The sequence below is a fragment of the Labrus mixtus genome, chromosome 7 (genome assembly GCF_963584025.1).
Source record: "Labrus mixtus chromosome 7, fLabMix1.1, whole genome shotgun sequence".
NCBI lineage: Eukaryota > Metazoa > Chordata > Actinopteri > Labriformes > Labridae > Labrus > Labrus mixtus.
In genome coordinates, this window is record NC_083618.1 from 15,631,505 (window position 1) to 15,657,805 (window position 26,301).

A 26,301-nucleotide genomic window follows, 5' to 3' on the forward strand; every position below is an offset into this window, starting at 1 on the left:
AATGAGCTACAAATCAGTTGAGAAAAAAAAATGCTGACATATGACTTCCTGCGATTGAAAAGGAGCATTTTGTTAGTAAGTAGGGTACAGAAAATATTATGGATGATGTTAATGTTGGGGGTTACAGTAGCTCAGGATGCTGACTCATACAACCCCCCCCCCCCCACCCCTGCAGGCTCATATTTGACCGTCATTGATGACTGATAAAAGGGGAACAAGCAGTGAAGTGAGGATCAGGTAAAGATGTGATACAAGAGAGGCTGTGTGAGCACAGGACAGAGTACAAGCAGAGAATTGATTTTCTTGCACCACTATCTCTCTCGGCGTTATTGAAGAGGCAAATATTTGTTGTCCAGCAATAAAAGCTGCCACAGAATCCCTTTAATCTCGCAGACTGGCTGATACCTGTAAGAGAAAGCTTTATGTAATACACCTCAAATGTCACTGTGGTGTAATCCCTGAGAAACAGAGATATGCTGACGAGTGGGCAGATTATAATATACTGCCGGAGAGAATTATATTTTACAGTCCATAAGTACACTGTGCAACATTTTAAGATGGTCAAATAAAAAGAGATGAGTGTGACTCACAGGAAGAGGCTCCCAAAGGCTGTCTGAAACGTTAATTTCCAGGGAGGATAAAACCCTTTTTGTTTTTTTGTTTTTTGCAACTTTCTAGTTTCTGATACTTAATAGAAATTAATCATATGTCAAACATATTGTAAAAGCAGATCTCTATTCAGGATACAGGATTTTTTTTAAAAAGATACATTTCCTGTTTTTGGCATTTAAAATCTGCTACTAAAAATAAAAACAATCACTGAAGATAAACTGATTTCTTAGAAAAATAGTTTTTAAATCCTACTTGGCTTTAAAAGTGCAACAAGAGGAGAACTTAATTGGATACAAGCTTTCGTTTTTTTATTATTACCTAAGTAAATCTGTAGAAAGTTATGCAACACATTTTCCATTACATAACATTTTTTTGTTTTGTCTGTGATGACAAAGAGGATGTTCTTTTTAGTAAAATGAATTTTATTAATGCTGACCTTTTTTTGGTTATATGGCTGTAAACAACGCAAGTTTAGCTTTCTTTGTATTAAACACGGAAGAAAGTCAGAAAATTTCAGGTACAACAAAGTTTATAATGGCATGTGATGAATTGAAATTAAATGTTTGATGAAGTTACTTTTTCTAGAGTCGCTTGTAACCCATAAAGGTTGGCCATTCGTTGCACAAGCACAAAATAGAAAATAACCTTTGTGCACACATTTCACAAGACAGGTGCGTAGGAGAGCAATGTGTCCATCAAAATCTTAAATGTCAACTAAAATGTCCCGCACACTCTCTAACGTACAAACAAACATCTATTAGCAACGCATCGGAACTAGACCTTCATCAGGCAATGAAGGTGTAGTAAGTAAACGTTGCCTTGCCAATACGTTTTTGTTTGTAAGTTAGACAGTGTGCGGGAGTTTACCTTTACATTTTTGATTTAAAAAAAAAGACAAACATTATTTATCATAACAAATGGAAGATGTTTCTCACACCACCACATTTGAGGAGTATTTTGAATACTAGAAAGGACATTTAATTAAATATAACAAATCTGAATAAACGTAATGAAAGTGTAAGTCCTGAATTAGTAAATGACATAGTTTTATGTTGGCTTAACCCATGTCTACAGTACTTACATTAGTGATTAAAGGTTTATTTAACTGAATTCCAGTGAAATGATTTGTCCTTTACAGCTTTGTGTCGGCACAGTAAGTAGTGACGTAAAGGCCACTTTGTTCTTTGAATATTCATTACTCTTTTCATAACGCTGAGGTAATTACTCGAAACATTTCTAGCGCTCATTTCTTTCATCATTAGGTTTTGCACAAACCCAATCTCCTTCATTTTTCACTAATATACTGCAAATGGGAAAAGGTTGATGTTGCACTCAAGCATCAGTGCGCATCATTTCCCACAAATGAGACACTTTAATCCTGAAACAATCAAAGTGCATCAAACAAATCAACAGTGCAGCGGTTTCCCAAAAACATAATTATGATCCAAACACTCTTCAGGCGAGGTAGCTTTCTCTGCTTCCTGTGGGCTGTGCAGAAAGTAGGCCACTCTGCACGTCCATAAGTAGCAGCTAAATGACATTGGTTTTAGTAGGACGTCGGGAGAGAAGATCACTGGTATAATTAGCATTCCTCTCTGTGTTATAATTATCATCCACATGATGAGTTATTAAGGGCATTTAATCGTATGTTAGGCTGCTTTAATAGATGTAATTTGATAGCACGGTAAGGAAGGCAATGAAAAAAAGACAAACTGTGGATTAGGATGCAGCAGGTGTTTTCTGGGTCACTGTGAGCAAATTAATGCTGATATAAGATAAACATTACGTACTCCAATGAACTCGGTTTGTTGAACGGGTTTAATGGAAAGATGATTGGAAGTCACCCTACAAGCTCGACTCTTAATAATGTTATTAACTGACAAATCCATCAGGTAGCCCCCTGACAATGGTGAAACACTGGCAAATATAAGACAATGTTATTTTGGTTCATCAAGGTTAGCTGACACAATCAACAAATAAAGCTCACCTCAAGACAAACATTTCCTCAGATTAACAATTCATAGCCTATAAACCCAACATCAAATAATGGAGCCATCTCACTGTTTGTTTTAATAGGACACTGCCAACAATGCCTAGTTTCTTTAATGAGCTTTGACGCATAGCTTTTAATGCATATTCAAGCTAATTAGGCCAAACATCACAGCAGGATCATTCAAACATAGCTATATGCTCTGTCCACTTCATAGAAATAAAGAAAAGCATTGTTTTGCCTTTTATAAACACAAACCTTAAAGTGTACTGCCATGTTCTGTACAGCAATGCATTGAGCCGTCGGCATGCTAGCATGCTAGCTATAAAAAAAACGAACATACTAATGTCCACTGTTTAGTTTAGGAAGTTAGCACGCAGGTTAGTCTTTGCAACCACTTAATATTAAGTGCAATGGAGGTTGATTGGCAACTATCGTAGGTTACGCAATTAGCTTATGCGTTAAAAGTACAAACTTGGACCTGATGATGACACTATGTCAGGGAAAATTTACATTTTGATGTATCCTCTGACATCAAAAATATCTGTGCAAACCTTTGTAGACATCTAGGAGGATGAAACTGACCATCTGGTTACACAAGAGGAAATATCAGGAGGGATCCAGAAGTTGTAAGATTTGCCTTATTGGAACCAGGGGTGTTTGTGCTAGGGGTCTCATTCTGGGGGGAAAAGGGACCAAGTGTACTGGGTCCCCCATTTAAGGAGGGTCTACAGAGATACTAGTAGAAAGGGAACCTAACATACTGTCTTCTTACACCGTCCTTCATTTTGTTCTACACCCAGTCTGTTCTCGATGTCATATGAATCCAACAGTGGCTGAGTTGTTTCAGTTACAAATTGGTCGATCAACAGGCAGACCAACTATTCCATCCACTCAGCCGTCTGTCTCCATCTCAGCCTAACATTAGGGACCGAGATCAGGTACCAATCAAGGCTTCAAAATCAGACCGATCAGTGCAGAGTCACATCACATCACACTTCAGAAACAGATGGGATGGGGGGAAAAAATGTACCACCAAAACATTACCTTTTATAATTGTGTCTTTAATTCTTCTTGTATGTTTTATTGTTTGTTTTACAAACCTAACTCTAATAACTAAGAAACTCTGATCCAACTCTGTTGACCTAAATACATTCAAAGCAGTGTTAAAGCTTGTACACTACTAATGATCTACAGGATTAAAACGTAAAAGAGAGCGCTACTTAAATTTACTGAGACAATCATCGGCATTGTTTGTCTCGGTAATGCTCAGGATTATGTAGCAGTGCGTCGTTCAATTGGCTCCAATATATTTGCTTAAACCTCATTTAAATAGCAAGCTTCCATTAATTATTATGAGGGGGGGGGGGGGGGGGCTAAATGAAAATCAGACTGCCAGGGAGTAAGGACAAGGAAGTGCAGCGGACAGGAAGAGTGTTTTCTTATTTTCGCGTCACTGTAACAACTGCTGATGTGTACACTATACGTTCTGTGTCTATCACTCATGCTGTGTATTGCTTTCAGAGAAGATTTTCAAACCAAAACAATGCTCTCTTCAGACACACCTCCTTCAGCAGATGAGTGCTACTAAACAACTAAAAAAACTAAAAGATTCTGCGATCAATTTCAAGTGATGACATGCATCTCAAAAGTTGATTCGGTTATCTGTTTGTCTATATAGGCCTTAGAAGAGATTTTCTTTAGTTTTGAAAGTCCATTTGTTCTCCTTGAATTGTACTCTTGGGACACACTCCGACATTGTGCGTCTTCATACAGCATCCCTGAGTGGACAGGCCATCTCTCTCTCCCCACATTGTGAATGGGCTAACGGCTGGAGAGGGAGGGGTGTTCGTAGACAAACATATTAAACATATTTGAGCCTCTTAGTGAAACATAAACAAGCTGAAGGAAGCCACCCCTCAATGTGAACAGGGTGCGTTTTGTGACTTTTTGCTCCATTAAGTGTATCTGAGGTGTAAAGTCCAGTGTGATTTTAAGCCTTAACTGGTTGCCTTGATTGACAGCTTTTCTGTCTCTAACCAGCTTCACTTGTTGCTGTTTGTTCTTCCCAGCTCAGCTCCACTCCGCTGGATTTTATGGCTCAGGAAATAAACGATAAAATGGCAGGGAGAAGGGTTGTGTTATTATTGGGATTTCATGCAATCTGAAATAAGTATCTAATCTGCTTTGTGACCCTCTCAAATCCCTTTATCAAATCTATTCGGGTTAAGTTTTCATGACCTTTAAAAATAAAATAAAAAAACACAATTTCAAATCCTTAAATGTCTAAATGATTTCAACATTTACGTATATGTGAGTTTATCTTCTTTATATTTCTCAATCTTTTTCTACCCTTCAGGTTATTAAAAATCTTCCCTTATTGTGTGTTAAATTCATTCTCAAGTGTGTTGGCGCTTTCAGCCAATGAGAAGGTCAACCATTGTGCTGCAAAGGCAAAAAAATTATCAATTTGAGTGTTTGTTAATAAAACAAGTTGCCCCTGTGTAGGGGGGCCTAATGTGAGTAAGGCTTAATCCTTGTTTAATAATCCAAAATCCTTTTGCAGGATTAACTGTATTGTGGAGGGCTGTTCATTCTCTCTGAGGGGGAGGTGGGTGGGCAGGTGGGGAGACACTGGAAGACATAACGAGCTGGTGTTTTCATCACCTAAAACCTTGAGCAGGCCAGAACGCAGGCAGGTGGGCTTCAATCAGTCTCACTCACAGGACGTAGTGGACGTGACTAATAAAACATTATTACTCCCTTATGGATAAATTACAGAATCCTGAATGATTCTTAAATTTAGGGGACAACATAATTTGTCTGTTCTCTTAAAACCTGTTACATATCCGATGATTAAAATAAATATGTACTTGACAACATTATGGTTCAGGTTGAGTTAGATTTAGACACAGATACAACCCATTCAGAGGAAAGCTACATGTATGATCATGGTTTGAGTCAACGTAACATCAGGGTCATTAAACCTTTAACTCTGTGGTTTCAGTAAAGAACATGAGTTGATCTAAGGGAGTGATTGTGGTCATGCTTATTCCAGATAACGTCAGCAACTTAAGTCACATCCTTTAAAAAATTTAAAAAAAAAATTGAATTCCTCACAGTTGACCTCTACTGTATATAACTGGCCACTTTTCGCCTTGGTCCTTATAAAGGATAATATAAGATTAGAGCAGGAGAGTCGTCTCTTAATCTGTTAATAGTTGGATGTATGGTGCATCCTCCACAAGCTTAGCCAATCATTTTCTAAATGTCAATACTAAGCTCTTTCCTATTGCTCTTTAATGCATCCAGTTTATCATTTTAATAATATAAAAGGTCACTCCTTGATATTATGCCAAAATTGTTCTCAGTGAACTTGTTACAAACTTGTCTTTCCCCATTCATTAAAGTTTTACATGATTGCGAGATAGCCCACATCATAAAGTCTCCCACATGCTGTCCCATGCAGATGCAGCAAGGATCATGCTCAGTTTGTGCCTTTGCAGCCGAGTAGCTCTGGGCCGAGGCTGCCTGGACCTCCCCATGTCTGCCTCAGTAACCATGGAAATGGGAGTTAACTTGAGAGTCGGGGCTCACCAAGATATTTGTACTGATGTAGAAGAGAGGAGAGGGAGAAGATCTTTGCCGGCTCATGGTTCACTAAAGACTAAGCCGTCACTGAAAAATATCACAAACGCTATACAGAATGACGAACAGCACATATGAGCCAGAAAGAACGCTAGAAAGAGGTGGGGCTAAGAGAGGAAATGAGAGAACTGAGAGAAGAGCAGAAAATGAAACAGTGATAGGAAGTGAAGTGCTCAAATTCAATAAAAGATCACTTTGTATTTGTGAGACGGTTACACGGCCAAAAATGTGTTCAATTATGAAGCGAAACAAGCCAACAACCTGATTACTCCACAGTCCAATGCATCCTGTTCTTTCAACAGAATACACCAACCCGTTACACGATATCAGAAACTTTAAGCTGCACTAAACATTGTACAAACAAGTCTTTCCTTTCACTATAATTCCACTTTTGTGTTTCCACAAATCCAGTAAGATGTTACATGGTTAGGATGAGTCAGTCCCCTCTGCCTAGGCTGAGCACGAGAACCAGCATGGCGAGACAGAGACAGCAGTGCCAGTGTGTGCCAGGCAGAGTAGCAGCAAACGCTCAGAGGAGGAGGAGGAGGAGGAGGAGGAGAGTCTGACGAGCCCGTAGAGGAATGTTAATTTAGACAGACAGAGCAAGAGAGAGGGAAGAAAAAGAGACTGACAGGAAAATAGTTTTGTTGACCTGGTGGTCTCCTCAGACTCAATGAAAACTGCACTTATCACAAAAGGATGACAGGGGAGAGAAGACAGAAGAATAACAAATGATTACATTCATATGTCGGTCCATTTTCCTCTGATTCTCTGCCCAGGGTGGGATGCTAAAATGCTGTGATAATGTCGTGCTGCTGGGCTACAGGTTGTAAGTCATATAGATTTATGGTATATTATGAACTGTCTTTCGATCAGCAGCTGAAAATACAATGAGCAGAAAAAATCTGGAGGAACATTGGAAAACAACATAATATTCAACAATAAGCTACAGTCAGAAAATAGCTAATGTTAGCATGTAGCCATTACTAAATAACATTAGCGTTAGACATATAGTACGTTAAAACTATACCATTTGATAGTGTCATACAAAACAATAGGAGGGATGTAAAGAAGCTAGCATGGTGATGGTTAGAAAGTTACTTTGTAGCTAATGAAATGTTTACAGGATATTTAAATCACTTGCTAACCAACTACACACCAAACGTGTTTGTTACTGTAGCTAGTGTATATCTAGGAAATTACATCCTGGCTCACGTAATGTTTAATAGGACTTTTTGTACCACTTTCTAGCAAACAAAACAATAGCAAGGAAGTGGCTTAATGCTAGCTAAAAGCCGTAGTCAAGGGCAGCTGAACATTGATTTAGTGTCCAATGGAGATTAAACAGCAAATTAGCTTCCCATGCTGAGCATAACATCGGATAAAAATGGACGCCATGTAAATATGGTGTAGCCTATAGATGCTTTGGCAAGGGTGGGGATTAGCATCGCAAAAGACAAAAAAAGCTTCTTGAACCTACTGATGTCAGAAGAGAAAGAGTAGTCCTCGTCATCACAGAATGATTTGATAAGATACTACCCGTACAAGGATACACTTCATCTGCAGTTCTTCACCCTGTCATTGTTGCAGCCCACTCAGGGCATGAAATGACAAATCCCACTTAAGTAATCAGCGGCTCTGAGATGTTGCATCAAATCAACGCTGATAGAGCAAGAGGAAAAATGCAGAACTCTAAAGAGACTGTAGAGAAGGAGCCTTGATTTGAAGTGAAGCAGCTTAATTCTGTCACCAGGAGAGACAGAGATAAAGTAAAACCGATCGCATTCACCTTTGGCAGTTTGATTGAATGACTACAGCAGAAAGAGGCAGATGCTATAAAACCACATAAATGCAGAAGCTGCAGACATTTTGCTTGTTTGATTTACCCAACACTAAGATGTATGATCTCTTCTGCAATAGTTGTATCCCCTGAATATTTACTACTTTGTTCGGAGTAATCTCCAGCCTTTCTGTATTTGAATTTGTCATCTGTATTTGCAGTGGGTTTTTTTTCAGATCTGTACACATACCTGGTTTCTAACAGACTGCTCACCCTTGTTTTGATCTGTGTGACAACACATGATGCACGAGAGAGTCTGGCCCAGCTTACACCAGAGTTGTCAAAGGTCAGAGCCCACATCAGCTTAGCTGAACATGTGAGTAAACAACCCCCTGTCACAGCACACCGGTTAGTACTGACGAACAGAGCAAAACAATCTCTTTCTGTACCAATGGGTGGCTTTTAGAAATGCTTTGGTTGAAACAGAGGTTGATATTTGTGTGTTCAGTTATAAAGACAAGTTAAGGCTCAGTCACTCACAAAACTTATCCAGCAGTAGTTTTCAGATTATGTGTTATGTTTGATTGATTGATTGTTTGATTGTTTGATTGACTGACTGTTTGGACTTTATTGTAAGCCAAAGTCTGAAATGTGTCTTTCTTCACCGCGGCTCCATTTGCAACTTCAAATGTAAAGACAAGATACAAAGATACAAAAATCACTTTATTCACAAACCAAACAAATATTCAGAGGCATTCAACGTGCTTTGATCTGGGATTCAGGTCCATATTCACTTTTGGTGAACAAAAGAGTGTTTCAGTCTGATCTTATTAAAGCATGGGACCCTGTATCTCAGGTTTCATTGTAATATTTCAAATTCACCGTTCAGGGTGTGCTAAGGGTGAGATACAATGCTGTTAGACATCCTTAACATGTTGTTCTTGTAGGCTGATTCATAAAGTGGTTGTCTTACAATCTGTGAGCAGATTTTTAATTGGTGGAGCAGCTTAGACTTTAATGTAGTGGACAGACATATGTACCATGTAGTGTTACAGTACTGTAGGACACTGAGAATCATGAAAGTAAAAAAACAACAAAAAACAAGAATTGATTTATTTGCCCCAAAAGACCTCAGCCGGCAGAGGAAATAAGTTCTTTGTTTTGTTTTTTGCAGATATATTTAATGTGGTCTTTCCAGAAAGTCAAATAGTCGATCATTAAACTCAAATATGTATAAGATGACACTTCCTCGATTGTTTCATTATGAATTACAAAAGGGGCGTCGTGAGCGTCAGATGGTAAACCAAACACAATTTCCTCTGTTTTCTTTGTATTGATCTTTAATGCATTAGTATCACTGCACTCGACCACTTTGTTCACAGCATGTTGGTGCAGGCCAGGGCCGTCAACGTTACTTAAAGATATCAGAGCTGTATTGACACAATACTTCAGAATGTACTGATTTTGTGCATCTAAATTCACTCTATCCTGGGGAGCCCAAACATTAGTCGTGAAGGCAGATGAGAGGGTTTTATTCACTTTGATGAACTGCACTCTGTTGGTCAGAAAATAAATATGCCTACCAACAAGTCAAAAAAGGGATTCAGTTCTTGTTGAATCATTTCTGACACCAATATGTCTGCTTTTATAGTGTTGACATACTGGTGTCAAAAAATGATTCAACAAGAGCTGAGTCCCTTTTTGTCTCTTTGGTGTGCTTCTTTTCTCACCAACAGATTACTCATTAAAAAAAGAAAAAGAAAAAGGAAAGATAAAAAGGAACAGGGAGGCCGGGTTCAAATTCAATTCAGCATATCAGAAACAAGTCTTTGAATATGTTGACATATAACTGGTCTTACAATCAGATCAGATGTTTTACAGAATTTGAAAGAAGTGGTGGATAACAAGCGTCAGGCACCATTTCTTGTCTGAAAATGTCTCTCCTTTTATGTCTGCAAGAGCAAACTCTACAGAGTTTCACAATTCTCTTGTGTCTTGGTATAAAGATATTATTCCAGCTCAACATAGAGAGCAGTGACACTGATTATGTTGCAGAGCAACCTTCATCTTCATCATCATCACTGCACAGCAGGGTTTGATCTAATTTCTGTAACCTGTGATTAGTTCGCCTGTTTTCTGTGTGAGCTCATTACTCTTGTATTGAAAAACATGACCGCCTCTGCTGAGCATGGCAACAGAGAAGCTAGTTTGTTTAAGATGGTAATTTGTTTATAAATGGTTAACACTTAGGATTTTGTATGTTTTGTCTTATAAAACTAATAAAAAGGACATTGAAGCAAAAACTGCTAGTTAAATTAGATGTAATACAACGAAAAATGACATCCTTTTCCATCCCTTCATCAGGCCATTATCAATACTGCTTATTCTGTTTGGGGTTACCGGGGACTGAAGCCAATCTCAGCTGTCATTGGAGAGGTTGACAGTCAATCACAGGGTTGACACATAGAGACAAACAACCATTCACCCTCATGGGTTAATTAAAGTCACCAGTTAACCTAACAAGCTTGTCATTGGACTATTGGAGGAAGCCAAAGTCCACACGCTACAGCTCTGTGAAGCTCTACTTAGGTTATCTTTAAACTAAACACTAGTGACAGTGTGCTTACACATCAACAATGACATTGCTAACATGTCAAGGTTAAGAATGGACAATGGGGCTTTTTACCATGTCATGCCATATTAAATTAGCATGCTATCATATTAACATTGGCCCTCAGGCCCAAAGATATGTCACCAGTTTTGCAGGTATTTGGTCATGATCAACATTTCAGACAAATATGTTACCTGATGGATCTTAGCCTCGGAAACATGAATGCATTTTATGGCAATCCATCCCATAGCTGCTGAAAATGTCCACAAACATGTCAACTGCAAGATGAGAAAACCACAGCTGCACCTCAGGTTGTTTACCATTAAAACCACACATAGTAAAAAATGCATTAGTCTGTGTGTCAATCACTGCACTTTTCTGAGTTTGTCTTGTAACAATTTTACTGCTGTGGGCAAAATAAAATATTTCAGGGGTTCCTGTGTAGCCTACGTGAGACTCCAAATACCAAAATTGAATCCAGAGCCTAGTTATTTCTTTTTCAGAAATCATAATTAGTTATAAGTGTTGCTATAGCACAAAGGCAGTATGGTGTTTAAGTTCTACGACTACCTCTAACATCCACAGAATACCTTCAATACACAGAAGACACAGTGACTGTGAAGACAAACACTATTGGTCCTATTGACTGTCAATCTCAATTCCAATCAAACCCAACATCAGTCACTGGCATTTGTTATTAAGAATAAAGGTTTACTAACACACTTGATCTTAATATGTTTCCAGCTTAAGGTAGTTGGAGTCTAAATGAACAGATGGACGTGAAATAAAGAGACCTAGAACAATGTATTGAAGGTCAGTGTTTTCCGGACAACATAAGGTGACCATTGTGATGTCATTTTGTTTGTGCTGCACGTCTCTTCTTCTGTCTTTGCTCTCGTGTGTCTCTTTAATGCCACTCTGCTGCTGCCATATGCCTGGCAGCAGCTAAGCCTATCTGAGGCCTCTGAGGAGAAGGCCTTACCTCTCTAATAAGACAGCAGAAGAAGACAAAAGCTCCTGTGAGACCTAATTTGCACACAGATAACTAGAAAGGGAAGAAAAGGAGACAGAACCACGTGAGTTTTCCTTCTGAGAGGCGTTACTCATCGCTGCCAGAGAAATCTTTCTGTCCTGAAATCAGGAGTTATTCCTCCCTTGTGTTTATATGGTGATGATACGGCAGAAAAACAGGCGGTGAACAGAAAGCAAAAGCCACAAAGCTAAAAATGGAACAAGGATTTGAAGCTAGGCTTCTCAAACATGAAGTTACAAGCTATGATTTTAAGGGGGGAATAAGCAGCAATTAGTGTGCAGGGTGTTTCCATGCGAGTGGGAGGATAAATAGAGTCCACGGGTGGGAAAAACACAGAGCTATAAACAACAGACAGATTGAAGGAGGAGCAGCTATAACGGACTTTGTCATTGGTGCAAGAGGCGTTATCAATGTTTTGTAACAGACCTATATTTGAAACTAGTTAAAACCAGATTCCAGATATTTCACAACACTGTGAATCACAGTTTTATATGATGCCATTCATATCTTTACTGATTCAATTTGGTCTGACTCAATGAAGAGCTTTGACACGGACAGCTAGTTAGGATAGCTAATCACGTCCGATCAAAAAGGCAGCTTCCTTCTTTTTATGTCGGTGTCTTAACTTCCCTTTGCACGTGTTTAATTGCTTTTGAATGATCTTATCTTTTGAACTATTTCTGAATCCTCAAAAAAAAGGATGTAGCGTCGAAAGTTAAACATCGACAAAATGATTCAGTTCGACAGTCTGAGAAGAGAAGATTTCAAAGTGTTACTGTAGAGATGTAGAAGTATGATTACGTGGCACACCCTTTACAACCTTAATAATTATTTTACTTGGTAAACTTAAACTATATAACGGGCCATTTAAATAAGAGCTGTGTGAAGCATTAAGGCACAGATATACTCGATCAGAGCGGCTTACTGGATGAATTAAGTGCTGCTGAAACCCCAAACTAATCCCTTTACAATGCAGAAACAACATGTAGCAGTGTCTTACCATGTTTTTGCTTTCCAAAAAAATGACAAATCAACATTCAAAACCCACTTAATAAATCGACTAGTCAGCTGTAAAGGTTCGAAAGCAGCCAGGGTCTGACATTCTCTCTTTAGCTCTCTTTGTCACTCGTTCTGAACAACAGAGTCAAACTCTGTTACTATCTTCTAGGACAGACTATGCTGCTGTTACCCCCATATTTAAACAGTTATAGCGCCATTTTCTGTGACAGGAAGCTTTTTACTCTGACTTTGAGTGTGGCCATGAAAAAACAAAGCTTTTACCTTTAGTCATACAAACCAGTTCTTCTCTGGCTAATGCTGACCCTGACAAAAGGCTGGCGCTGCTGGAGGAAAAGAAATGGGCTCCTATTAGAAGCGAATCCATTTCTATCCATGCCGTTCACTGGAAGCAGCCTGAACTCCATGCTGTTCTCAATAATTCTTTGCCAAGCATTTAAGATTACTGAACAATGTTTCCATCAATACTACATTAGCCTACTTAGAGTCGTGCTGATAAGTTGTATGATTCAATGTCAACTTGGTGTTTACTTAAAGAGGGGAGTCTGCCAGAGTATGTGCACTTAAATTTGCAAGAATTCAATAAACATCAACATATACCATATACACAGTAAAGCTCCTTCAAATGCAACATCAAGAAACAAAAAGAGATGATGATTTTTACTTTACTATCCGACACTTTCAGCACACTGACGTTGTTCACACTTTAATCAGTTTTCCACGGGGATTCTTTGCTCCTTCAATCATATCCGAGTTGTTTGACAACTTCATCAGATTACACAGCGACGTGAAGAGGAAGTGTCAGGTCAGTCCATACTCTGTGTGTGTGTCTGTATGTGTGTGTGTGTGTGTGTGTCCATGTGTGTATATTGGCTGTCCTTCCTGACCCACTGGCTGCTCCTCTCTGCAGAATAGCAGCTCTCCGGGGAAGAGAAAACTATCAGTCTCAATAGGCAGCGAGACGTTCACAGAGAGAGACACTGAGGTGCTTCACTGTAATTTCACAGCCATCAACCCTCATCACAGTGACGGGGCTAGGGTTCATGACGGAGGCAGCCGGAGGGTAAAGGAATGGATCCTTTCCGTCTAATCCTTTCCAACCTACTGAGGCTCAAGAATGAATCTTATTTTGTTATCCTCTTCAGAAAACTAACAGTCGCAATGAAACCACTGGAACAGGCTGCCTGAATCACAGTGAATAATATATCAATGGACATTTGACCAATCCGACAGCTTATGCATGGACCCTACATACACTGGTCATGCAAACACGTAATTTGGCCAATCGGGGGAAGACCCCGTGGCTGAATTATTTGGAATTATTTTGGATTCAGGTGAAAAAGACGGTGCAACAGCAGAATGACTGATAAACTGTAACGTTGTGACTAATTTGTAAAACTAAAAATGTTCTCTTTTTTTTTTTTATCACATTCCATAAAATTATCCCAATTATCATGCAATCTCAAATATTCATAAAAGCCAATGTTACTCTTTTTGCTTACTCCATCATGAAATACCCACACACACATACACACAAACTTCAGCTCGAGTAGACATAGTGTCCTCTGCGGCTTCACTATATCTGCATCTCCTCACGGCCTGATGAGTCTGCTCCCACAGCTCCCAGCGAGGAAGTCATAATGACAGGGATGCTCCAGCCTCAGAGAGGAAGGAGTCACACACTCACACAACATATACACACACTCAAACACAAGATACAAAACACACACACATGCATTGTTCTATGTGAATCCTAGTTTCAATGACACCATTAAAAGCTTATTAAAAGCAAACACTCCGTCTGGAGAACATGCATACCAATGAACACATGAACACACACACACACACACACACACACACACACACACACAGCTCACACACATTGCCTCCAGTGGACCGCGTGATGCTGACTGTAACCACAGAGAAGACGCAGGACACTTCTCATTGGATACAGCCATTCAGGGATTAAGCTGGAGAAAGTGCAGAGTGTCCGGCTCTCGTTTTTTTTTTTTCAAAGCCTGGAGGCCGGCAGAGTCAGCCTCAGGTCAGAGTCAATGTCTGTCTCTGTGTTTATGTTTTCACTTCTCCCTGGCTCTTTCACTTTCTCTTCATGTAGGAAAAAAGAATCCATAGATGGCTCCCTTTATTAGATTTTAAAAAACATTTCCTTTTGTGTTTGCAAGTAATTGTTTTTGCACATTTTGGGTCTAAACTTTAGCTGTGATTTAGGAGATGGAGTCGGACGCTCAGATTTATTTCCCAATGTCTTCATTCTATTTTCGTTTCTGTTTTAACATAACCTCCTTTAGAATGACTATAACAGAGAGTGCATGATGATGTCACATTACATTTTTGGTGAAAGAAGCCCACAGAGTGTGACTAGTGTGCCTGGAGCAGTATAGCGTGTGGAGTCATGATGCTTGAAGGAGCATTTGGGGACCAGGGGGAGTGAGAGAGGAGATTATAAGACTCCAGCTGCCACTGGAGCTGTGTGGGCAACACTACACCCTGCACTCACTCTCTTTTTTTTTTTTTTTTTTTTTATCTCTCTGCCCCTTTCATGGTCACCCTCATTAAACAGCCCTGAATGCTGACGTTTCTGCGCCCTGGCACTGTCTGCAGTGAGAGCAAAACTGGCAAAGCTTCTGCATATCAGTCATGCTCAAACCAGGGTAAAGAAATGTGTCCTCAATGTGTCCAGTGATGCACTGCAAAAAAAAAAAAAAAAACTGGTTGGTTTATTTATAGAGGTGTGTGAAAATTTCCCTAAAGTGAACAGTCACGCCGACACTAAATAATCATGGTTATCATATGTGATGCAGCCACATGGAAACAAGACCAGGATTCCACAGCCATACGAGCAGCTTTGTGAGGCTTCCCGTCGCTATGCTAACATGATCACAAAGAAGAAGGTAGAATATAAATAACGTAGCATGAGTAAAGTTTACATTTTAATTTCACATGCTCACAGTAGCTGACAGAAGGGTGAATGTGATTACTTGTGCAGGTACGAAGACATGAACCTCTGAGTCTGAACTGTCAATGATATTAGAAGATCAATTTAATATGATTCATTCTCTGGGTCAGTATTATTTATACTACACTTTTTACACGTGTAGAACTTTTCTCCTTGCTTAGCCTTCTGTTCACTGTGTAAATCTTCCTATCATACTTAACATATCGCTCTTTTTGAACAATGCTGCAGACTGAAAAAACAACAGTTGAGATATTTGCCTGAATCATTGGAAAGTGTTGCACTTTGCAAGTGGCCATCTTGTGATTGCAAAATATGTAATTTCTTATTTGTTATCTGTGTGTTGTTACTGTTGTCTGTCTGCATGTTGGTAACAATGTGTTTTTCTTTTAATACTATTTTCACTTTGTTTGTCATTTTGATAACATGTTGTAAAATTTTGTAGTGTGTGGCAACGGTTAACAATAGTGAAATAGTGATTTCTAGTACAAATATCAACTTTATTCCCTTTATTAGACTGTATTATTACTCGTTACTTTATGTCAGCCAACAACAAGCGGGCGAGGTTACACTGACGTCAGCACAGTAGCATCCTGGTAGAAAGAACGCTGTAAACAAACACAGGTGATCATTGAGCTGTGAGCTTTCTGTCTCATTAATACAGACTCATTTTCCTTTGCTCGAGCTTAACGGCAATGATATAGCAGTGAGCTGTCGTCTATGCGCAGGAAGGAAAACGTCTCTTTAGCGGCGAGCTACACAACAACACGCTTCTACTAAACTAGCTGTCAGAGAGCCCCGTGCTGCAAACACTGGAGACCTCAGCTCACGTTAGCTCGGCAGACCGGGGAGGAGACTCTCCATACAGACAGCCAGCTTGATTTAAAACACCGCCTGCTCCACGTTGTGTCGGCCGGACTATAGACCGATAGACTGGTCTGTTGATGGCGATGTGCTTCATCTCAACTGTTGAGTCTGTTGCCTTCAGAGATCTAACTGGTAAATTACCTTCATGTGAAAAATGACGACAGTGTTATTTGAAATTTGCGAGTGGTCAGACAGAGCGAGTTGTCTCAATTCTGCCGCAGAAAATACTGAAAATGTGAACATTCATATGAGGATTGAAGCAAAAAAAAAGTAATGCTCGAGTTACTTTCCCCAGAAACAAGATACTCTTATGAAGCAGTAGTTCCATTAGAAACTCAGTAACTTTTTGATAGTAGTAACTTTAACTATAACTAGTTACTACACTGAGTATTGGTTTCACTCTCCATGCACCTTGGTAGTTGGTGAAGTTGTGCCAGAAAACCCTTCTCTACTCTTACACTGATTGTGATTACTGTAAGGATCTCTTGAAAAACCAGACGGTGCATCTCAAAGTGTTTATCCTAATAAAAGAAAAGAAAATGATCAAGATGTCATCAGTAATCTCAGGGCCAGATGGTCCTGTAAGATGCAAAGACATTGCTGTTCTGCTGTAAAGGTCAAAAAGATTCCATGCACTCCTGCAGACTGCAGACTCAAGCTTCCTGTATTCTCATAACTGGATAAAAAAGCAGACGCACGTATTAACGCCTTGCCGACATTTAAGTACTCATCTGATCCTGAATATGCAGACGATAAGATAATATGTTGACAATAATGCACCAAAGTGACAGTACTCGAGACAAATAGTTCATCAGCATCCTGTCATGAGATAAGAGATTGTTGTATACACATTTCCTGGATGTGACAGTTAGTATATAAAACACGCTATGCTGCATAATGACAGATACTGGATGTGATTTAATGAAGAGATCTTAACAGTTTCATGATCAACAACGGCTTCAACATCCTGAGTCTGAGAAGTGGCTTAGCAGACTTTCTCAGAAGTACAACTCTTCCAACAGAACACCACGTCCTTCAGAGTGTCGTGAAGAATGAGCAGCAGCAGACGCATCACTGATAAAAGTCTCGAAAACCAGAACAGCTTTCATATTTACCTATTTAAGTGACATCCTGCTGGACTCTTTTTAAGTTAAGTCCTTATGGTAAAATCCAAAAAGGCACAGATCCCGTCACTTCCACTGACTCTCACTCCCAGCTGGTTTTTAAAACAAGCAAGTTCACTTCCCATGTGCGCAAGTGTTTCTGCTGGTTCTGCTCAGTAAGAATAAGTTGAACATATTTAAGCCTTGTGGCTGCTTCTATATCTGCAACAACAGCCTGCAAACCCAACAAAAGTACAGCAGCACAGCCAAGGGCTCCATTTGTTCCTATGAAAAGAGTTCATTGTTATTTGAAGTTGAAGCGAAGATAAATTAGATGTCATATCAACAGGATAAGCAGCCTGTTATCACTCCTGCATCACTGACACACTGTTAGCACAGCACAGCATCGAGGGACTGTTTGTACTGGAGAAAAACAATTATTATCTCCAAATAGGAGGGTTGGAGGGGGGGGGCACCATCCGAAAAAATTTTAATTAAAAGACTGGCAGAGTTTCATCTCCCTGTGACAACTCCATTATTTCCCGATGATAAAACATTCTCCGAGCAGAACAAATGGACTCGGCTCCAATGGACTAAGTTCCAGCGGCGGTGTAAGTACACCGGCCGTGCTAATCGTTTCCCTGACCTTGGCATTTTGTATCTCGCTGAAGTAGCAGAGTTGAGGCTGAAATTAGAGTAATTATTCAAGTGTGGCGTCACTGAGCTTTGTACTTGGTTTGACTCTGAGTGGATGAGAGAAACCCCGGGCACATACTTTCACTGCGTTGCCTTGTTACACAGGTATAAATCTACAGTGGCTATATTCTCTGTGCACTGGTCACTTGTGTACAAAGAACTTGGCGAGTCCATAAATCTACCTTTGAGTTTTTCTAATTTGCCAGAGCCATAAACATTCTTTACCTTCATCCGGATCGTTCCTGGCCGACGCCTCCAGCAGAGCCACGCTGGCAGCGAACGACACTCGCCTCTTGATGTCCGACTGCTGCAGGTTGTTGGCGTTGCGTCCCTTCTTGTCGGCCTTCCGCTTCTTGTTTTGCATCTCCTTCTCGTACACGGCCCATCTCTTCAGCTGCTGCGTTCTCCGCTTCTGGGCAGCCCGCAGCCTCTCCAGACTGGGCACCTTGTCCAGCTGCTGCAGCTCCTGGATCAGCTCCAGGTGGTTGGCCATGGAGCCCGGAAGAGGAGGGGGAGGGGTAGTAGAATGGATGATGGTTGGAGGGGTGGGGGGGGGGGGGGAGGAAGGGGGGTGTTGGGGGAGAGATCAGGAGTCTAGCGAGGGCTGCACCTTCCGAAGTGGCCTCCTCCCATCACCATCTTCTTCATCATCCTGTTAGCTGCAGTAAGTCTGGGTAAGAAGACAGAGAGGGGGAGAAGGTACGTAAAATATCAGCCACAAACTTTTACGACCTGCAACTTCAATAAATACATCAGCCAATAAAAAGTGGTGCAGAAGTAGTTTCATGCTGTGTAAAACTTCCTGTAAATCCTTGGAAAGATGCACAGAGGCAACACTGACATTCAACAGTAAGCATCATCGTGATGCACCACATCAAAGTGCTCAGAGATGTGTTTTAGTGGCCTAGTTTAAGAGACAGGAGATAAAACCAACCAACCAACCGAGCACTGAATGAATGCTTTTTCTCGTTAAATGTTCCACTCTTTGAACCCGATACTGCTCATGTGAGTTCAATTTAGCACCTAAAGATGTCAATAAAATAACATTTCTGTTCCTCACAATAAGGTGACACAGAAATGAAAGCGAATGTCATTTTCATAACGGCTCCACTTTCTTCAGTTCACACGATGCAAACTCCATCAAAATGATGCCTTTGAGTGTTCGAGGGGAAAATGGACAACTACGGTTCTATAAGAATGGAGGCAATTTCATTTTTTCAATTTATTTATTAAAATGTCCAAACAGGTGTTGCAGTCTGAATTTTCCATTTGCTTTGTGTGTGCTCTCTCTCAAATCCTCCAACAAGGTTAACCGCTTCCTGAATGCTACTGGTAGACGCCAGCGTGACGAGCCGCTGATAAAGAGGAGAGAAAGAAGCAGCAAGCCGGTGAGAAACTGAGGCGGGGATTTTTTTTTTTATGTCACTGTTACATTGATGTACTGAAGCCACGCTTTCTTAAAACATGAACAAATACCCTGCTTTTTCTATTTCCCTCTTACAATTGAAAGCGTCAGAAAACTGTTAGAAAAGCAAGAACACCCCCCTTTAGTTTGTTGTTTTTGTAGACGTCCAATGAGAATGCAGCACACGTGACTCACTGACAGTTTCTTAAAAAATGAACTCGTAGAGGAGGAAAAAACGAACGGTGATCAATTAGCACGACCAAAGCAGAAACGTATACATGTGAAACCAACTATGAAAGATGTACTGTGTAGTTTCTAGGACATCATCTACTGAGCCTCTCAGCTCATTCAGACCACTTCTGTTAAGCACTAAACAATGTACATTTATTGTATTACAGCTACAAACACTAAATCACCTTTTGGTAAAAGTCGAGCCCTTTCAAACCACTTAGTATGCAAACAGATGCACATACACACAGCTCCATAGTTTAAAAGACTTAGATCTGCATGTTTTATATATGAAGCATGTTCTTACTTACTCGTTGGTAAATGCCAGGGAATGTTTCCTCAGGTCTGCCTCCCTGGCATTGAGCAGCATGGCCTTACAAAACGCCTCGCTTAATCAACCTGTTGCTACTGGCAGTCTGTCTGCAAACCGACCTTAAGCTACATTTCCCCTGCAGCTGTGACGACTTCATAACTGCTAAAACATGGACAGGAAACCAGCGGAATAATCACTTCCGACAGCATCTCTCTCGGTCCTCGCGTCACTCGAGCAGTGCGTGTCTGTGTGTGTGAACAGAGGATGTCCGTTGAAACTCGTCTGTTTCAAGTTGCATGATTAATAAAAAAAATTAAAAAAGCACCCAACATACATTTAAATCTCTGAGCTGCTGATTTTGACACCTTTAGACGCATCAAACGGAACAAGACAAGGATTTAAGTACATTTTCTCTCAAACATAAGCTCTTTATAAAGTTTGTGTGAAAAGAGGCACAAGCTAAAAACATCTTTAACACAAAGTAAATTGCTTTAAAACTAATGATTTGTAAAGGCTGGATCAGCATCCAAAGGTTGATCACAAAGAGGATTAGCAGCAGGGTCTCAAATTATTCTGGACCCATTTCAGACTTAAGCTGTCAGCACATTTTTTTTTTCCCCTACTCAGACTTTTCAGGAAGACAGACAGCAGACACACAAGTGTGGAGTTTTTAACCCACTCTCAGCACGGTTTAATTTGCTGATTTGCATGATGGGTTGTAAATATTTAATAACTTCTGGGGTGATAAGAAAATGTGTGCCAAATGTTTCTGGGAATGGCAGTGAGATGTTCAAGATTCTCAGAACTCAACAGGACTTTTTGAAACTCCCTCAATTCTGATGATTTTACAGTATCAAGCTGTGTTGTGTTGTTTAAGCTCTTTCATCAAATGACTTGGTTGAAATGTGGTACTTTTCATTTATTTTTTTCAGCTTTTTAATCAACTTTGATTTGATTTTGTTCATCACAAGTGACACCCAGTTTCTGTAAAAACTGCTGAGGTTTTAAAGGGGAAAAAAAACACAATTGTGATCAAACTTTTTTTCACTAGGTTATTTTGAGTTCAAATATTGTTTCAAAGTAATTCTCAAAAAGAAAGTGAAAAAAATCACTTATAAAAAATAAAACCATGTATTTTTTATGAATATTTAGTACAGGAAATGTTTTAAATAGAGAACAGATACACACATCACACAGGATTATTAAATATATTTATAATATAATCAAATATTTAGTCCAGCTCATATGTTGTCTCTCCCTGGTCGTCCAGGGTTAATTAAAGGGAAATTCCACCATTTAAACAAGCACAAAACAAATCTACCTTCATTATACTGAACTGTCTTGCAGGTAAATATGTTGTGATACGCTAGATGTCCTCAGAATAGTTGGGTATTATCAACCAGGGTCATAAACACTGTGATGTAGTTTGTTCTGAAAGTATCACCAGTTCCTTACACTGAACCCTCTAACAGAAAAAGAACATCCATTAAGGTCCTGACAGGAAACAGAGCCTCCGCTCCTCTTAATGCACCATCAAAGATAAAACAGGGGACACACCTGTCGGAGTAAATGAACACTGTTTGGATGATGTGTGAAGTAAAGTTAAGGTTACGTGCAGAAGCACATGTTCAGGAGCGCATTTGTTACTTCACTTATAACTTTTTGTTATACATTTGAAAAAACCTGCAGTCCTGATTGGTAAGATCATAAAAATACTTTAAAGTTTACGATTAATAACGGTTTAGTTGTAAAATATTTACTGCCTTATTTTATCAGAGGAGGGAAAGTGCACTTGGCTGAACGGCAGCCAAAAAGTCATCCTCTCCTCTCTGTGGTTTCTAAGAGCAGCTTTTACTGAAGGTACTGATGAAAAAATAAATGCTCTACCGAGTCGAAAACACTCATGCACACTCACAAACTAAACTGAGGTGGCCACAACTTAACCACTGCTGCCGCCGTAAGAGATAAACGCTCATGGAAAAACAATATTCTAAAAGTCTCAAAGGACATTTCACAAAAAGAGATATAGTCAATTTAAAGAACTTGTAAAGTTGAGGATATGTGCAGTAACAGACTCAGACAGACAGAACTGAAGTGTTCTTAGTGCATGAAAGTTACCATACTATTCTTTAGCTTTTTAAGCCTTTTAATTAGAGAGACAGGACAGTAGATAGAGTCAGAAATCAGGGAGAGAGAGAGTGAGGAATGACATGCAGGAAAGGAGCCGCAGGTCGGATTTGAACCGGAGCTGCCCGCCTCCGCACATGGAGGCGTGCACATCAACCACTACGCTACAGCGCGGAAGTTATTATTGTCTCGAACTTTTCCTACATAGTTTGTTACACTAATTGTTCTTTTTATTTATGAGTCATTTGTGAATCTGATTCTGGTTTGATCAATTAGTTTTTTTAGTCTGTAATAAGACAAAGGATGGAAAAAATATATCATCATTGAACGTGATGGAAAGGTCTTATTTTTTCCCCAACCTGAATTTATTCGGCTACTGTCCTCGAGGAGTATAGAAAACAGGGATTATTTACAGAGAGAAGAGGCTCTAATCAGAGCCTTTTCCTTTTTCTTAACTATTTATTCAAAGCGATGAATTGATTTGTCAATTGAGGATTCAGTCAGATCTAATCACCTGCGCCAGCTGACTAATCAATGTTGTACAGTGTTCTCTGAGGACACAGGGTGACTGATTATAAAAGTGAAGTTAGGGACATTTTCACATTTTACCTCCGGATGATTTCCATTTAAAAATATATCACATTAATGAGTCAATCCAGAAAAAGGCCACTGAGCAAACTGGCTTTGACAACAACGATGACCAAACTGGAAACATCTACAATCTCCTTTTTACATAAAATGCTTTTTTCCCCAGCAGGCTGAGTTTAACAAGGTAACAGTTTCCTCTGATGCCTCCTGGATGATTCCAGGCACAACATGTCCCTGTCTCTCTCGATGAGATGTGAGTGCAGCAGGTAAAAGTGAATTATCTTCAGGCAGAATGTGTGACAAACAAGGAACACTGCCCACTGTTCTCTTCAGCCGTCTTTCATGGTCGATGGCGATAGAGCGGCGATCTGAAACCCAGGAGCTGCTGTTGAGCAGATCATGCCGAACATGTTCTGTCAAAGAGATGACTGACACATAAACACATTTGGACAAACATGAATGACTGAAGGCGTCTTGTGTTCCATGTAGAATAATTACTACCGCTGCACTTCAGAAAAATCCTGTTACCTTTGTACCCAACTGGCCTCCTCTACTTTTATACTTTTACTTTTATTTACTCCCTAAAGTCTACCCACATGTGTCCTAAGACTGTTAGGCTCCTGTTGTTCTGATGAGGGAATCAATTACATGATAAAAACATTCATCTGGGTGGCTTAAATATGAAACATGTTCTTTAACATAAAGGCAGAACAGAAGCCAAGAACTGTTTATAAAGCATCACCAATGACAATTTGTGATTTAAGGGACTCAAATGTGAGGAATCACAGCTTCTTGTCTTACAGTTTCATGAATGGAATATTTGAGGTTGTGGATCATTAAGCTGTTAAAGTTAGACGTGTGACGTCAATGCCATGTTCCATAATGTGGTGACAACATTTTTCAAAGATTTCGGTTTCAGTTTAGAATAAACTATGAATTGATAATGAAATAACACTAAGAAATGAAACAGTGAGGTTTGTGAATGATCTCGATTTGCATCAGCGGCTGGTAACGTTGTTACCCTTCTGTCTTGATGCTGCAGCCGTCTTTTAGTACCCTTCACGGCTTCACTTGATAACAATGACACACCTGGGAGCCAGAATCTGTTTGTTTGTCTTGTAGAGAAATGGAGAAGACTCACCAACAGAACATGACGCATCTTAGCCTTTTTTTTTTTTTAGGTTTGGAAGCTGTATTAATTACTGGAGAGAGAACTAGTCTATTATGAATCTACGTGGAAGTTATAGCCAAAAGGGATCCGTCTGTGATATCCCCTTGATTTAGTTACACTAAAGGGCGCATGTCTGGTTGTTCATCTGAAGAGGCCTTCCATAGCAGCATTGTTGCACTGCTCTGACTGAGATACGGTTCAGCATAAACAGCTCCAATTTTTAGGCTGATTGCATTTTCCTACATTCTCAGAGGCCCCTGAAATCCCCAAAACCACACGTGAGAGACGGCCGACAAACTGTTGGGTAACACCTCTCTCTTGATGGGAAACTATCGCCTGAACAAGCATGCAGTGGTTTCACAGACTGCCATCTTACGCTTCTGAAATGCATCACTCTGAGGGGCATTACGAAGAAGTTTCCATCCGACTTCATGATTGACATATCGACTGACAACCCTCTGACAGATGATCGTGACGCTACAGCAGGGGCAGGCCTCATGCCGATAGGTAGTCTCGTTTTCCATAACATCACACCAGGTGAACAGTAGAACCCCATTAGCGCAGTGTTTTCTGTTTTGAAACAGCTGGAGATGAAAAGAAAAAATCATGTGCAGCCCCGAGGGGTGATCGTCTCGCTCATTTTCCACAGTGTGTGATAAATAGACAATATCAACACTTGATATGATGTCCTAGCAGGAGGAAAAGACAAACTGTTTGAAGATATGTACAACACAGGCAGCTAAGGGGAAACTATAAGCCCTTTGGTGATATCACAGCCAGTCCCCGGGGCCGAAGCAGCAAATCACAGATTGACCTCAATCGGCTCCCCGGCTGAAGATAAGAACGTTTCACTTCTCCCACATTTCACCGTTTTCTGAGAAAAAGGCACAGAGGAACTTTTATACGGATTGGTTGAAATAGTAGGTTAGACATTTGGACATCGAGCAGGTGCAGCTAAGAACAAGAATCTGAATTACAACACAACGTACTAACAATGACTCTTTAGTTATTACTTTGTATTCAGGTTTAAGTTTTCAAAAATGGCAGTTGTTTAAATAAAACCTGCTTTTTGTAGGTACAAGGTAAAATAAATTCCACTCAGACACATATGAATAAAATATAAGTAGTCTAGACACATGAGCAGACACAGCATCTTTTCCATTTACCTTTCAGCCTCCAGTCAAAATGACTTTATAGTAAAAATACATAAAAATCATCTGCAGCTAAACCAGAAAATGACTAAAAAGCTATGTCTTAAATGTTACAGATAACAATCACAATATGCTATCAAATCAGTCCATACCGTCTGAGGTGAACTTGTTGACTCAGACTTAGGCTGCTTTCAAGAAACCAACACATTTGACTTTCATTCAGAAAGGATGTAACACCCAAAGAATCCCCAAATATTATTAACCTGAACCCTGCCTGTCTTTAACTCAGTAGAACGCCAAATGGAGCAGCAAGAAATTCAGCCAGTCTCACAGATGACTGGAGTAGATCCTGAAGTATGAACTAATTCAAAACTAGACTTTGAATCCTTGGATCCAGAATAGTTTTGAATCGAAAATCGATTCAGAATGGAATTGTTACCCCAAGAACCAAATTGAATCGAATCGTGAGACAGCCAAAGATTCCCAACCCTACTAATCATGTACAACTAGCTCGATGGCTTTCATTTATTACATGGCTGATTGGCTAGCCTTGGTGAAGACTGTGGTCATGTGTGAGCACCTCGACAATCTGATTTTTTTTTCCCTTTTATATTTTTGTCAGAGTGTGAGATTTTTGATCCCTCTCATGATGTAAAGAGATTTTCAACAAATCTGCCAGAGAAGGCTTCAAAAATAAAGTTCATACCTCAGCTTTCAGAATGAATTGTTACCTGCTCGTAGCCTTTTGCTGTATGTCACTACTCTGACAGCCCAAAGAATTCAGAACATTTGACATTTTGGACATTTCTCCCGTCATCGCTGCCTTACAGATCGCTATGCAGGTTGTGTTAGGTCCAGGTTTGGGTATATTGGGCCCATTTTTCTTCTCCACCTCAGTGAATACTATAACACAGCTGTTTGTGCGTCCCTGAGCTTCCACACTTAACGGAACCTCAAACATTAAACTCAAACTGTGACGGATTTGCA

The 26,301-nt window shown here is 39.9% G+C and overlaps 1 protein-coding gene across 2 annotated transcripts in view; it reads right to left on the reverse strand.

Annotated features, from left to right (window-relative positions):
* ppp1r16b (protein phosphatase 1, regulatory subunit 16B) overlaps positions 1-26,301 on the reverse strand; it is a 93,611-nt gene that overhangs the window by 42,841 nt on the left and 24,469 nt on the right. The window contains exons 1-2 of one of the 2 annotated variants that reach the window (XM_061043260.1): positions 20,276-20,473; positions 18,557-19,001 (exon numbers count right to left, since the gene is read on the reverse strand). In XM_061043260.1, coding sequence (XP_060899243.1) covers positions 18,557-18,824 — 268 coding nt within the window. In that variant the 5' untranslated portion in view covers positions 18,825-19,001; positions 20,276-20,473. Of the gene's footprint in view, positions 1-18,556; positions 19,002-20,275; positions 20,474-26,301 lie in introns of those variants that run through there. The other variant, XM_061043259.1, reaches the window with a different exon arrangement.